Source organism: Myotis lucifugus, unplaced genomic scaffold (assembly GCF_000147115.1).
Source record: "Myotis lucifugus unplaced genomic scaffold, Myoluc2.0 scaffold_1, whole genome shotgun sequence".
NCBI lineage: Eukaryota > Metazoa > Chordata > Mammalia > Chiroptera > Vespertilionidae > Myotis > Myotis lucifugus.
Window position 1 is genome coordinate 21,199,428 of NW_005871049.1, and position 13,138 is coordinate 21,212,565.

Sequence of the window (13,138 nt, forward strand, 5' to 3'; positions counted from 1 at the left end):
ATTTGGTTCTTAATGGCTATAGTATTATATTACAACAGTTAGGCTTATCTTGAAGTCTCTCATGGCTTATTTTGAAACAGTTTTTCTGTTGATAATAGCTGTAATCTTTAAGCCCCTCATTCCCAAAGAATTGTCATTATTTGATGTCTCTGGTGGTTCCCTGAAAAGCCACCAATAGGAATGAATGTCTTTATTTGACCTGGATTGGAATATATCAAGTTTTAACAGCCTCTCCCTGGGAAGTGATTATCTAAAATAATAAGGCAAACAGTAGACTAACCAGAAAGCTTAAAAGGAGAAGCTGAAAGATATGTCCGTTGGTGCCTTAAAAATCAGCATATTCCAGGAAATCTAGAAGCCCACATACATGCATAGGCCTGTGCACATTCTCAGGAAAGACCTGAGAAGTTCCTAATCTCCCACCTCCAGCTGACCTTTCTGGACACTTTGTGCAAGCAGGAAGTGAAAGCTAAGGCAGAGTTGTAAATTGCCTGAGTGTTTAAACATGCCCAGCACACACTGGGATGCAGTGAAGGCATTGCTCTGTGGAAATTTACTAACGTCTTATTTTTTTCTTTTATTATCTATTGTTTTCCAAATATTTCTCTTTTTTAAAAAATTGATTAACATTTAATGCCTAGAGAAAACTTTTGAATCAATAACCTAGTCTTCCACCTTAAGAAACTGGAAAAAGAAGAACCCTCTAAACCTAAGGCAAGCAGAAGGAAATATAATGAATAGAGCAGAAATAAAAGTGATAGTTGAAAAACAAGAGGTGATCAATGAAACCAATACAGACAGTCCTTACGTCGGATTTGACGTACGTCGTTTCGTGGTTACGTCGCCATCTCCCATTTATTTATTAAAAAGTTCCATCATTTTGAAGTATGTATATATGTGCTTTATGTTTTTTATTATTTATTTACCACAAGTAAAGGTCAGGAATTGTTATCTTTCTTTTAAATTTTTTTTACTGTTTCACTTCATTACTGCTGTGTATGTGCTCCATGTGAGTGACGTAGGTGCTTATGTAGGTGGGTTCCAACTTATGGCGAAAAGAGGTAACTTGAGGACCTACTGCATTTACTGTGTGTGTGTGTGTGTGTATGTGCGTGTATATATATTTTTTTTTTCTGTTTTTTTTCAGGTCAAGCAAATAAAGTAGCCAAAGACGCTGCTAACAGATGGACTGGTATGTATTATAATGGCACTGCTAAACTATAAACTTCTTCCACACTTACTATGATGTGAAATACAGAAGCTATTGTATCTAGTTTTGTTCAAGGAAAGACGTTTTTGGAAATGCATGCATTAAGCAGGTTTTTATATATTAAATCATTTTAGTTAAGGTTTTAATCTTTTTATGAGTCATTTTGTAAAGTATAAGATATTTTTAAAAAACCAATGATTGCTTCCAGTTTAACTTTTGTGTGGTTTTTCTCAGATAAGTCACTTAGGCTAATCACTTAACCTTCATAGAACTTTAAGAGTTTTGTGGAATCCTAAAGATTTGTCTTCTTGCTAATAATAATAACAGCTAACATTTGGTGAGTTCTGTTTTTAAGCCAGACATTATAAAGAGTGTCTGTGGTGCATTCTCGTTTTATCTCTACAACAATCTTGTGAGGTAGATAGGATTATTATCCCTAATTTTGGAGTTGAAACAGAGACCAGCAGGAGTCCATGGCCACACAGGTGCTAGGCAGTAGAACAGGATTCAGAATCCAGCTTTTCTGAATTCAGAGTCCAAGCTCTTATTCCCTATGTGATACTGTCTTCTCTGTATCCCTGCCTTCCTGTAAATGCCTCATTAACCCATTTGCCAGTAGATATATCCTCTGGTCTACACCAGAGATATTCTAAGAAATGGGAATTATTACGGCATTATCTGTGTGTCTTAAAGTTTAGAAGAAAGTTTAAAAATTATAATTGCTGTGAATTACATACAAGTATGATTAGTATTGTTAAAACTTGTCTGAAAAATGCACTGTTTTTTCAGTATTTAATTGTACATTAATGGTAATTGAACTCTTCCATCTTGGTAAGAGTTTATAATGCCTTCACATGTATTACTCATCCTCATTTTGTTTCTGTGGGGGAGGATGGATAAGATTGTGTTAATGCAGAGATCAGAGAGCTTAAAGTCAAAGGTGATTAAGTCAGTCGCTGGAAGAAAGAGATTTGAGCCAAGTTTCTCTGACTCTGTGTCCAGGCCTCTGTATTTCTTAAAAAGTAGGATCATTTTTTTCTTGTCTATTTTAGAATTAAGTAGATTGATAAAGTCAATGTAATTGGCCTTTGGTTCCTATAAAATTGCAATTTTATTTATTATGAAGCTACTTGCTAAATAATGTAATGCTTTCGTGGTAAAAACAGAAAGGTAAACCAGCAAACTAATATTAAAGAAAAGAGAATAATGAGCCCTGACCCGTGTGGCACAGTTGGTTGGGCATTGTCCCATGCACCAAGAGGTGTGGGGTTCGAGTCCCACCCAGTTAGGACACACGCCTGGGTTGCAGGCTCGATCCCCGATAGGGGGCATGCAGGAGGCAGCTGATCAATGTTTCTCGCTCTCTCTAAAAAAAAAAAATCAATAAAAATATTTTTTAAAAAGAGAATAATGAATTATGTGTTCAATAACGTCTAAAGAAGTAATAAATACAGTACTATCATATGGATTTGTGAAATACAAAATTTTGAGTGAGAAAAACTAGTAAGTGGATTTTTAGGTTAAAAATAAGTTAAACCCTAGCTGGTTTGGCACAGTGGATAGAGTGTCAGCCTGCGGACTGAAGGGTTCCAGGTTCGATTCCAGTCAAGGGCACATGCCCAGGTTGTGGGCTCGATACCCAGTAAGTGGTGTGCAGGAAGCAGCTGATCAATGTTTCTTTCTCCCTTCCTCTCTTAAATCAATAAAAATATATTTTATTTTATTTATTTTTTTTTGAAAATATATTTTATTGATTTTTTTACAGAGAAGAAGGGAGAGGGACAGAGAGCTAGAAACATCTATGAGAGAGATCGATCAGCTGCCTCCTGCACGCCCCCCAGTGGGGATGTGCCCGCAACCAAGGTACATGCCCCTGACCAGAATCGAACCTGGGACCCTTGAGTCTGCAGGCCGACGCTCTATCCACTGAGCCAAACCGGTTCGGCAATAAAAATATATTTTAAAAAAATAAGATAAGAGTCACAAAGTGATTTCCCCCAATAGTTCTCAGCAAAAAGTAGGAACAGGCAGCCTGTATAAAGGGTAAGAAGAACTTGACTCTGAAAGGAATTCAAGTGTGTTCCTTATTTGCTCTGTGACTTAATTGAACTTCTCAGACCTGCTTTCTCATCTGTTCAATGTGGACGGTATCTACCTCACATTTTGGAAGGATTAAATAAGATAGTTGGTAAGCCACTTAGTACAACATTAGACACATGGATTAATACTCCTCTTTTCCCTTCTCCTCTTAAAAAATGCTTTTATGTTTTCCCGTTGATCATAAACTTCCAAAATTATAATTAAAAAATTTTTCAACAACTTTTCCCCCTATGTCCTTAGCTGAGAAAGAAACTGGCACTTTTAAAATCATGTAGGAAGGAATATATTTTTACAGCAGCAGGAACAGCCGTTAAGAACCCTATTTCCACTTGAGGTAATAACTTGCTCCTTCCAACATAAAAGTGTTATGAAAAGATCATGGAGTTAAAACAATTATACTTCTGAAAATCTATCAGTCTTCAAAACCAAAAGGAAATATCAGTAATACTTATAACTAAAGAGTGTTATGTAATTATTAGTTAACTAGAGGCCTGGTGCACGAAATTCGTGCAGGGGGGGTAGGGGTCCCTCAGCTGGACGTGCACCCTCTCGCAATCCGGGAACCCTTGGGGGATGTGCGACTGCCATATCAGGCCTAAACTGGCACTTGGACATCCCTCTCGCAATCCGGGATGGCTGGCTCCTAACTGCTTGCCTGCCTGCCTGCCTGATCACCCCTAAACATTCTACCTGCCTGCCTGATTGCCCCTAACCACTCGCCTGCCTGCCTGATCGCCCCTAACTGCTCGCCTGATCGCCCCTAACCGCCTCTGCTTCGGCCCCCACCACTGCAGCTTCATCCGGAATGACGTCCAGAAGGTTGTTCGGTTGTCCGGTGTAATTAGCATATACGCTTTTATTATTATAGATGTTTGGTTTCTTTTTACTTAAAAAAGTCCCTGAAATATACAGGTTGGGGCAAAACTGGGTTTACCATTGTGAATATGTAAAACACAGAGTGTATTCGTGTACTAGTATTTATTCTTTTACTAGAGGCCCGGTGCACCAAAATTTGTGCACTCGAGGGGGGTCACTCAGCCCGGCCTGTGCCCTCTTGCAGTCTGGGACCCCTCGGGGTATGTCCACCTGCTGGCTTAGGCCCGCTCCCCGGGGGATCGGACCTAAATTGGCAGTCAGGCAGCCTGGGAGCCCTCGGGGGATGTCCACTTGCCAGCGAGGAGCAGGCCTAAGCTGTAGTCGGACATCCTTAGCATTGCTGAGGAGGCAGGAGAGGCTCCCACCACCACCGCTGTGCTGGCAGCCGTCAGCCTGGCTTGTGGCTGAGCAGAGCACCCCCTGTGGGAGCGCACTGACCACCAGGGGGCAGCTCCTGCATTGAGCATCTGGCCCCTGGTGGTCAGTGTGTGTCATAGTGACCAGTCATTCTGCTGTTAGGGTCAATTTGCATATTACCCTTTTATTATATAGGATAGAGGCCTGGTGCACGGGTGGGGGCTGGCTGGTTTGCCCTGAAGGGTGTCCCGGATCAGGGTGGGTGTCACGCTGAGGTGCCTGGCCAGCCTGGGTGAGGGGCTGAAGGCCGTTTTCAGGCTGGCCACACCCCTTCAGGGTGGGGGTCCCCACTGGGGTGCCTGGCCAACCTGGGTGAGAGGCTAATGGCCGTTTTCAGGCTGGCCACACCCCCCGGTGACCCAAGCTCCCAGCCTCTCCTTTTGGACTGGAAGCAGGTATCTGGGATTTATTTATCTTCTATAATTGAAACTTTGTAGCCTTGAGCGGAGCCCAAGGCCAGCCAAGGCAGGCGGGAAGCTTGATTTCCTCCATCGTCGGGGGCAACCCAAGCCTCCTGCTTGCTCCAGCTCCTGGCCGTTGCCATCTTAGTTGGGTTAATTTACATACTCGCTCCTGATTGGCTGGTGGGCATGGTTTGATTGTAGCGGAGGGACAGTTAATTTGCATGTTTCTCTTTTATTATATAGGATTGTTTTCCATATGGACAACTGTAAATCTACCTTTGCCCTAAAATGTTTTGTGGCACTAAATACACTTCAATGCAATTTAATAAGTTATATCATTCAACAGCTCATTTAATAATTCAGATAGTGGAGTTTCGATGACTTAGTATGAGAGGCATCTTAATGAGCGAGGGGGGATAAATGTGGTGCATGTGATATTGCCCATTCTATTCCTGTGTCTATCTTGGATATGCCACCATATTGATTAACAGGAATTCTACCAGTCTTAATAAGGCTGTTTCTTTTTAAAAAAAATAGCAACACTGTTTCTTAGCCATTTATAAAAATTTCCACGTAATAGGGAAATTATTTGATAGGGAATGAACTATCAGGATGGTGGGTAACATTGTCTTGAAGGCAGACATCAGCAGCTTGAGAACTTGTTTAATCGAGTCTTTTTGAATTGGTCCATTAAGCATTGTTGTGGAGAAGCTTTTACTTGTTCTTCTGTTTGTTTTTCATCTTAGAGGGTTTATAATAAAATGATTTGCCCTCAGGGGAATCGGGAACTCCTTTTACAGAGGCTATAGCCTTCCTGTGGTGTCTCATTTTCTTCTCTCTGACCTAGAGTTGAAGTCCATTTCTCCAGACTTCCTGCTTCCAAACCTGCATCTGTTCTCTCATTTCATGGAAGTCATTCTGTGCTCTTGGAGCCCTATTCTGAACACTGTCCACATAACACGTGATCTTTTCTAACATACATACCGCTTTGAAATTGTTCAGTAGTAAATTGATTTTTCTCTCTATTCTTGTGTCAGCTTGAAGGCATAGGTTCTTTATGTTCTGGAATTCCTGTAATACACTTAATGCCTGTCTCATGTAGCAGCGGGCCCTCTGTAAGTATTTGGCTATGCAAACACTAGTGAAACTAAACATCATTCTGGAGTAGCTAATGCTATTAGTATTTCATATTCTCTCCAAGGTCCATATAAAAAGTAAAATTTGTTTTAGATTTTTTTAAAAAGTAAAAATTTATTTAATATCTGTTGATATTCTGTAACACTTTAATTGAAAGAAATGAGGATATTTTTAAACATTATTCTATTTGATGTGTTAGTATTCACCTTATAAATGAACTTTATTTTAAACATTAAGTTAATCTTATTTGATACCTAGAATTAAACTTCTTTTGTTTTTGGTTTATAATTTCTTCTTTTGTTAAGTATGCCCAAATATTCCAATCATAGTAAATAATGTGTTTTAAACTGATCAAGTAGCATTTATAGTAGAGGAAGCATTGTTATCTTTAGCATGAATGTAATGTACTGTATGGAAAACTGTCATCTGTCTTGTCATTATATCAGTTATAATACTAGAGGCCCGGTGCACAAATTTGTGCACAGGTGGGGTCCAGCCAGCCCGCCCTGATGGGGATCAATCGGGGCCAGGCAGGCAGGGGGGGAGGGGATGTGGGAGGTTGGCCGGCTGGCCCCGCCCCCTATCGGGGGGGGGCAGTTGGGGGTAAGGCCAGTCGGGGAGGGGCCAATCAGGGGAGGGACTATGGGCAGTTGGGGCAGGCCGATCAGGGTCCTGATTGGGCCGGTTGGCTGCCACAGTGCGCGTCATAGCAACCAGTCGTTCTGTCGTTCCGATTGCTTGACTTTTATATATATAGATAAATGATATACATTGAATTTTTATGAGCTAAATTTAATATACAATTTTTTTCTAAATGAAAAACACCACTACCTTGATCTCTTCCCATTTCCTGTCTCCAGAGCAAGCCCTTTCAACTCTTTTAGCTGATTTTTTTTTTTTTTGGTTATTTATAATCATATCTCCAAGTAACATTCATATATTGCTTTTGCTTGATTTTTCAATTTTAGGCAATTCTGTAATTCTTAATGTAAAGCTTTGCTATTCTGCATCTCAACTATTACATATTTCCTTCCTTGCTACTTTTTTCAGCATAATTATTATAATTCAGTGTTTGCATTATTGATTGTGATTAAGCATGTTTACATTATGAAGATTATGTAATGCTGTGCATAGCTAAATGTATTATTCTTACCCTATAATAGTTAATAGTTGACTTTGAGTTAGTAGTTGACTTTGTTTACATAGGTTTCCATGTACTTATTGCTAATTCAATCTAAAACTCTACTAGACGAATGAATATCTTCTTTATATCTTCACACATAGCAGTTGTGCATCATTTTCATCCATCTTCTTTTTTTCAATCCTCACCCAAGGATATGTTTTTATTGATTTTAGAGCGGAAGGGAGAGGGAGAGAGAGAGAAACATTGATGGGTTGGCCTTCCATACACAAGGTCTCGGGTTCGATTTCCTGACCACGAATCAAACCCAAGACCTTTTTTTGTATGGAACAATGCTCCAACCAACTGAGCACACCAGCCAGGGCTTCCCCATCTTCTTGAAGAAATTGTTCCTGTTTTGTCCTGTCTGGTCTTCTTGCTTCTGTGGCTAGTACACAGCTGTCATCCTAGAATTTCCTTTCACCATCATCCCGGGATTGCTTGCCTCTCCCCTATGTTGGATTCCCTGATTTCCCACTTTCTGTATCTTATGTCTTTCTTAGACTTACTCCTTCATTTTTGTGGATCATATCCTAGAGTAGCTTTCTCTCTCCATGTCATGCAGTGGTTTGGAAATAACTGTGCTCCTCTGCATCACAGCCCTTCCAGGTAGAGATCTCCAGGTTCAGGATCACTTTTCCTTGCCTTTTCTTCTTGGGAGTAGAAACATCTTGCCCTTGCTTAGCCCAGGCTGCTTCACCATCTCTTGTAGGCTTTTTTCATCCTTGCCTACACTCTCCACTTACTTCATTTGGTTGTGCCATCTGTTTTCTGCTGCAATCCCCAATCTGGGTGGCTTAAAAAGCAGAAATTTATTTTCCCACAGTCCTGGAGGCTGGAAGTCAAGATCAAGGTATCAGTAGGGTTGGTTCCTTCTGAGGCCTTTCTCCTGCCTTGTAGACAACCACCTTCTCACTGTGTCTTCTCACAGTCTTCCCTCCATGTGTGTTGGTGTCCTTGGAATTAAACTCCTTAGAACAATATTTTTTAAAGTGATCCAACACTATATTTTAATTTGCTAAGGATACCATAACAAAATACTTCAGACTGGGTGTGGCTTAAACAAAAGATAATTATTTTCTCACAATTCTGGAGGCTGGAAGTTCAAAATCAAGGTGTCAGCAAGTTTGGTTTCTTTTAAGGCCTTGGTTTGTAAATGGCACTTTCTCGTGTGTCCCCTCATGGTCTTGCTGTTCTTGTCCCAGTGTGTCCATATTTCCTCTTCATATAAGAACACCAGTCAGATTGGATTAGGGCTGGCCTAATAGGCTCTTTTTAACTTAATCACATCTTTGAAGATCAATTCACAGACCTTTTGACCCTTTTCACCAAAATGTGTCCTTCACTCCATTGATTTGAAAATAAGAAAAAAGGGGGTGTGTGTGTCAAGTTTCCAAATATTCTGAGGGACTGGGGATTAGGACTACAGCATATGAATTGGGGGGAGAGGACATAACACTCCAAAAGAACCTATTTTAACACTTTTACTTCATTATCACTGCTAATACAGTGCTTAATATTTATAGAATACTAGAGGCCCAGTGCACAAATTCATGCACCAGTGGGGTCCCTCGGCCTGGCCTGTGGGATCGGGCAAAAACTGGCTCTCTGACATTTCTCGAGAGGTCCTGGATTGCGAGAGGGCACAGGCCAGGCCGAGGGACCCCACTGGGGCACGATCGGGGCCGGGGAGGGACGCGGGAGGTTGGCCAGCCGGGGAGGGACTGCAGGAGGACTCCAGGGTGTGTCCGGCCATCTCGCTCAGTCCCGATCAGCTGGACCCCAGCAGCAAACTAATCTATAGGTCAGAGCGTCTTCCCCCTGGTGATCAGTGCACGTCATAGCAACTGGTCTACCGGTTGACTGTCTGCCCCCTAGTGGTCAGTGCACATCATAGCGAGCAGTTAGCGGCACTAGCATATCATCAGCATATTATGCTTTGATTGGTTGAACGGATGACTGGACACTTAGCATATTAGACTTTTATTATATAGGATTCTGAACCAGAACACTTTTACCATTATTTTTCTTTATTTATAATACATATTCATTATAAAGGTGGTATATGTACATTAAAGAAAATATGTAAAATTTAAAAAAAAAACTCACCATCATTCCTATTCCCAAGTGCAACCACAGTGAGCACATTGGTACAGCCTATGCAAAGACAGCCTTCCAAATGATTAGACATTGAGGTTGCTCTTATTTATTTTTTCTTTTATTATACTTGGATGAAGATTTGACCATACATCTCTGTACACAATTTGTTTTATTTCCTTTGGATAAATTCCTTTAAGTACATATTATACTTTTTCAGTGGTAAAATGCATTTAAATTCCCCTAGAGGACACTAAGGATACATCTATTCTTATCTTAGTCTTTAGAAACCCCTTTCTCTCCTCACCCCTCTCCCTTACATGGCCTGGCTGCCTGGAAGCCATTACTTTCTGTCGGGGAGGGAAAAGGGTCTGGAGAGAATGTGTTCCCTTTGGGAACAGGAGCAGCTCTAATTCTCGAGGTGACAGAGTCCTGACCTCCACTGTGACGTGGAAGAGGCACCGCCAGCTGTTCCCTATCTTTGGATTATTCCTAAGTCGGCTATTCTTCAGTGGCACCCAATTTACTGGGTTTTTAAATATGAGATCCGTTTATTCAAAATACTCACCAAATATTTTCTTCTGAAATTAATTTGCCATTATGCCATTACTCTTGAAAATACAGAAACTTCTGTAAGTAAAAACAATGGATAGAATTATATTTGAAATGTTTTATGATGGTGTTTTGAATTCTCAAAAATGTTTCTTATTTTCTTTATAGATAACATATTTGCAGTAAAATCTTGGGCCAAAAGAAAATTTGGACTTGAAGAAAATAAAATTGATAAAAATTTTGGAATTCCAGAAGACTTTGACTACATAGACTAAAATGTCTGATGTTGGTAAAGGATCTATATGCTTGTGAATATGTAAATTATTTATGTTATCCAACCAAGTGTACAGAATTGTCATTTACCGGTAATTGTGATGATCATTCTGTTAATTTTAAATAAAGTATAAGGTGTAGATGTTTTTCATACTCGTTGTTTGATGGAAAGCAGGATGGCAGCCATATCCCCATGGTGCTCATCAAAGTAGGCCAGCTCCCTAAGTTAGGTTTACAGAGAATTTTTTTGAGGTCAGAAGCCATTATGACTTGATAACATTTATAGTTCCGTTCAATTATTAAATATTAAGAACTAAGGGTACTTTTGAAGGCTCTATTATACACATGCACTCACACATAAACGCTTGGAAATAACTATAAAACTCTAGTCGCTGCTCTAGTATTTCTCAGTATTTAGTGGAAAATGTGTGTGGTGAATTCTCAATATACTGCATCATATTTGCAAATTCCCACAAGGGAAAAAAATACAGAAAGTTGCTCTTCCTCAAATTTAGAGTTACGTAGCAATTTCTCAGATATGAAAACTACTTTCTTTTAAATGTTTGGTGCCTTTCCGTTGTAAAGAACAAGCACGTGGCCCTTTGTCCTGATTTCTGCACATTTTATAAGATGATATAGTGGTGTTAGTATAGTTTGGTGATATTATTTTTTCCAGCTACCTAAGAAACAGGTTAAAAATCACATATGTCCTGTGTATACATCTCTTTCCAGTTCAGCTTAGGCATTTAGAGTATTTGCAGGCACTCCAAGACAAACAGACGAACAAAAAAATAAAATCAAAACTCATGTATGCCAGGAGAAACCAAGATGGCGGCATAGGTAAACACCTGAAATTTGCTGCCTCGCACAACCACTTCAAAAATACAACTAAAAGACAAAACAGACATCATACAGAACCACAGGAAGGCTGGCTGAGTGGAAATTCTACAACTAGAAGGAAAGAGAAAAGCACACTAAGACTCAGAGGAGGTGCAGAAGTAAAGTGCAGAGGTACGGAGGCTCGAGTGCGCGTGGAAAGGGGTGGGCAATGGAGGATGCCAGTGTCTTTTGCAATCGGGAGGGAGGCACAAGCTCCCGATGGCCCTGACTCCAGTTCTGGGCGAGTCTCTGGGGACCCTGACTCATACGGGGAGAAACTGGACTGTCTGGCAGCGGGCAGAACTGGAGGGCGGCTTTCTCTCAGAGGTGCTTGCAGTGATTACCAGGACACTGAGACCCGGGACCTCTTAGGGCAGGACTGAGGATCAGCCTTAGCTGTTTGCTCCGCCCTGTTGATTCCCTGAGACCCCGCCCCACCCAAGCTGTGCGCAGAGGCTTTTGCATATAAATGGGCTGGCCCTTTGAGATCTAAAATTACCTAACAATCTGCAGCTGGGTCAGAGAGACCCAGAACATCCAAAAGAAGGCCCAAGGCCCCACAGCAGCTTGCATTGCTTCACAGTTGGGACTCATCTGGGCACCTCCAAACCCCAAACAAGGAAGAGGAACCTGCAGATCTCTCCATAGCTCATGCTGGGTAGCCTCAGGCAGAGACTAAATTAGCACCTCCTTAGAGATCTAAGAGCCAGTGTACCCAGTGGTCAGATTGGGACCATCCAGATTACAACTTCTCAGATCCATAAGGGACACAGTCAGGGGACAGACTCAGTGAGCACCAAAGCCCCACTGAAGCAAGTCTTGCCCCAGAAGGGTGTCTTCAGCACAGAAGTTCTCCCACTGTAGACACAGCTGATTCTCACAGCCAATTGGCCTGGAGGTCAATTCCTCCCAGTGATACCTACAACAATCAAGGCTTAACTACAACAAGACTGTGCACACAGCCCACAAAGGGGTGCACCAAGAGTGTTCACCCCAGGTAATTGGGGAGGCTGAGCCACTGGGCCCTATAGGACACCTAGCACAGAGAGCCACTCTATCAACACAGGGAAGCATAAAAAATGCGGAGACAAAGAAACAGGTCACAAATGACAGAAATGGAGGAAAGCAAACTACTGGATATAGAGTTCAAAACCACGGTTATAAGGTTTTTCAAGAATTTTCTAGAAACGGCCGATAAATTTAGTGAGACCCTCGAGGATATGAAAAAGGACCAACTAGAAATTAAGCATACACTGACTGAAATAAAGAATAATATACAGAGATCCAACAGCAGACAAGAGGATCCCAAGAATCAAGTCAAAGATTTGAAATACAAAGAAGTAAAAAACACCCAACCGGAAAAGCAAAAAGAAAAAAGAATCCAAAAATATGAAAATAGTGTAAGGAGCCTCTGGGACAACTTCAAGCGTCCCAACATCCGAATTATAGGGGTGCCAGTAGAAGAGAGAGAGCAAGATACTGAAAACCTATTTGAAGAAATAATGACAGAAAACTTCCCCTATCTGGTGAAAGAAATAGACTTACAAGTCCATGAAGTGCAGCGAACCCCAAACAAAAGGAATCTAAAGAGGACCACACCAAGACACATCATAATTAAAGTGCCAAGAGCAAAAGACAAAGAGAAAATCTTAAAAGCAGCAAGAGAAAGTCAGTTACCTACAAGGGAGTACCCATACGATTGTCAGCTGATTTCTCAACAGAAACTATGCAGGCCAGAAGGGAGTGGCAAGAAATATTCAAAGTGATGAATTCCAAGAACCTACAACCAAGATTACTCTATCCAGCAAAGCTATCATTCAGAATTGAAGGTCAGATAAAGAGCTTCACTGATAAGAAAAAGCTAAAGGAGTTCATCACCACCAAACTAGTATTATATGAAATGCTGAAAGGTATTCTTTAAGAAGAGGAAGAAGAGCCGTAACCGGTTTGGCTCAGTGGATAGAGCATCGGCCTGCGGACTGAAAGGTCCCAGGTTCAATTCCGGTCAAGGGC

The 13,138-nt window shown here is 41.1% G+C and overlaps 1 protein-coding gene across 1 annotated transcript in view; it reads left to right on the plus strand.

Annotated features, from left to right (window-relative positions):
• Positions 1-10,548, plus strand: part of MND1 (meiotic nuclear divisions 1) — a 47,507-nt gene extending 36,959 nt beyond the window's left edge. The window contains exons 6-7 of the mRNA XM_023753289.1: positions 1,148-1,192; positions 10,142-10,548. Of these exons, the coding sequence (XP_023609057.1) occupies positions 1,148-1,192; positions 10,142-10,248 (152 nt within the window). The 3' untranslated portion in view covers positions 10,249-10,548. The remainder of the gene's footprint in view (positions 1-1,147; positions 1,193-10,141) is intronic.
• The last annotated feature ends 2,590 nt before the right edge of the window (positions 10,549-13,138 follow it).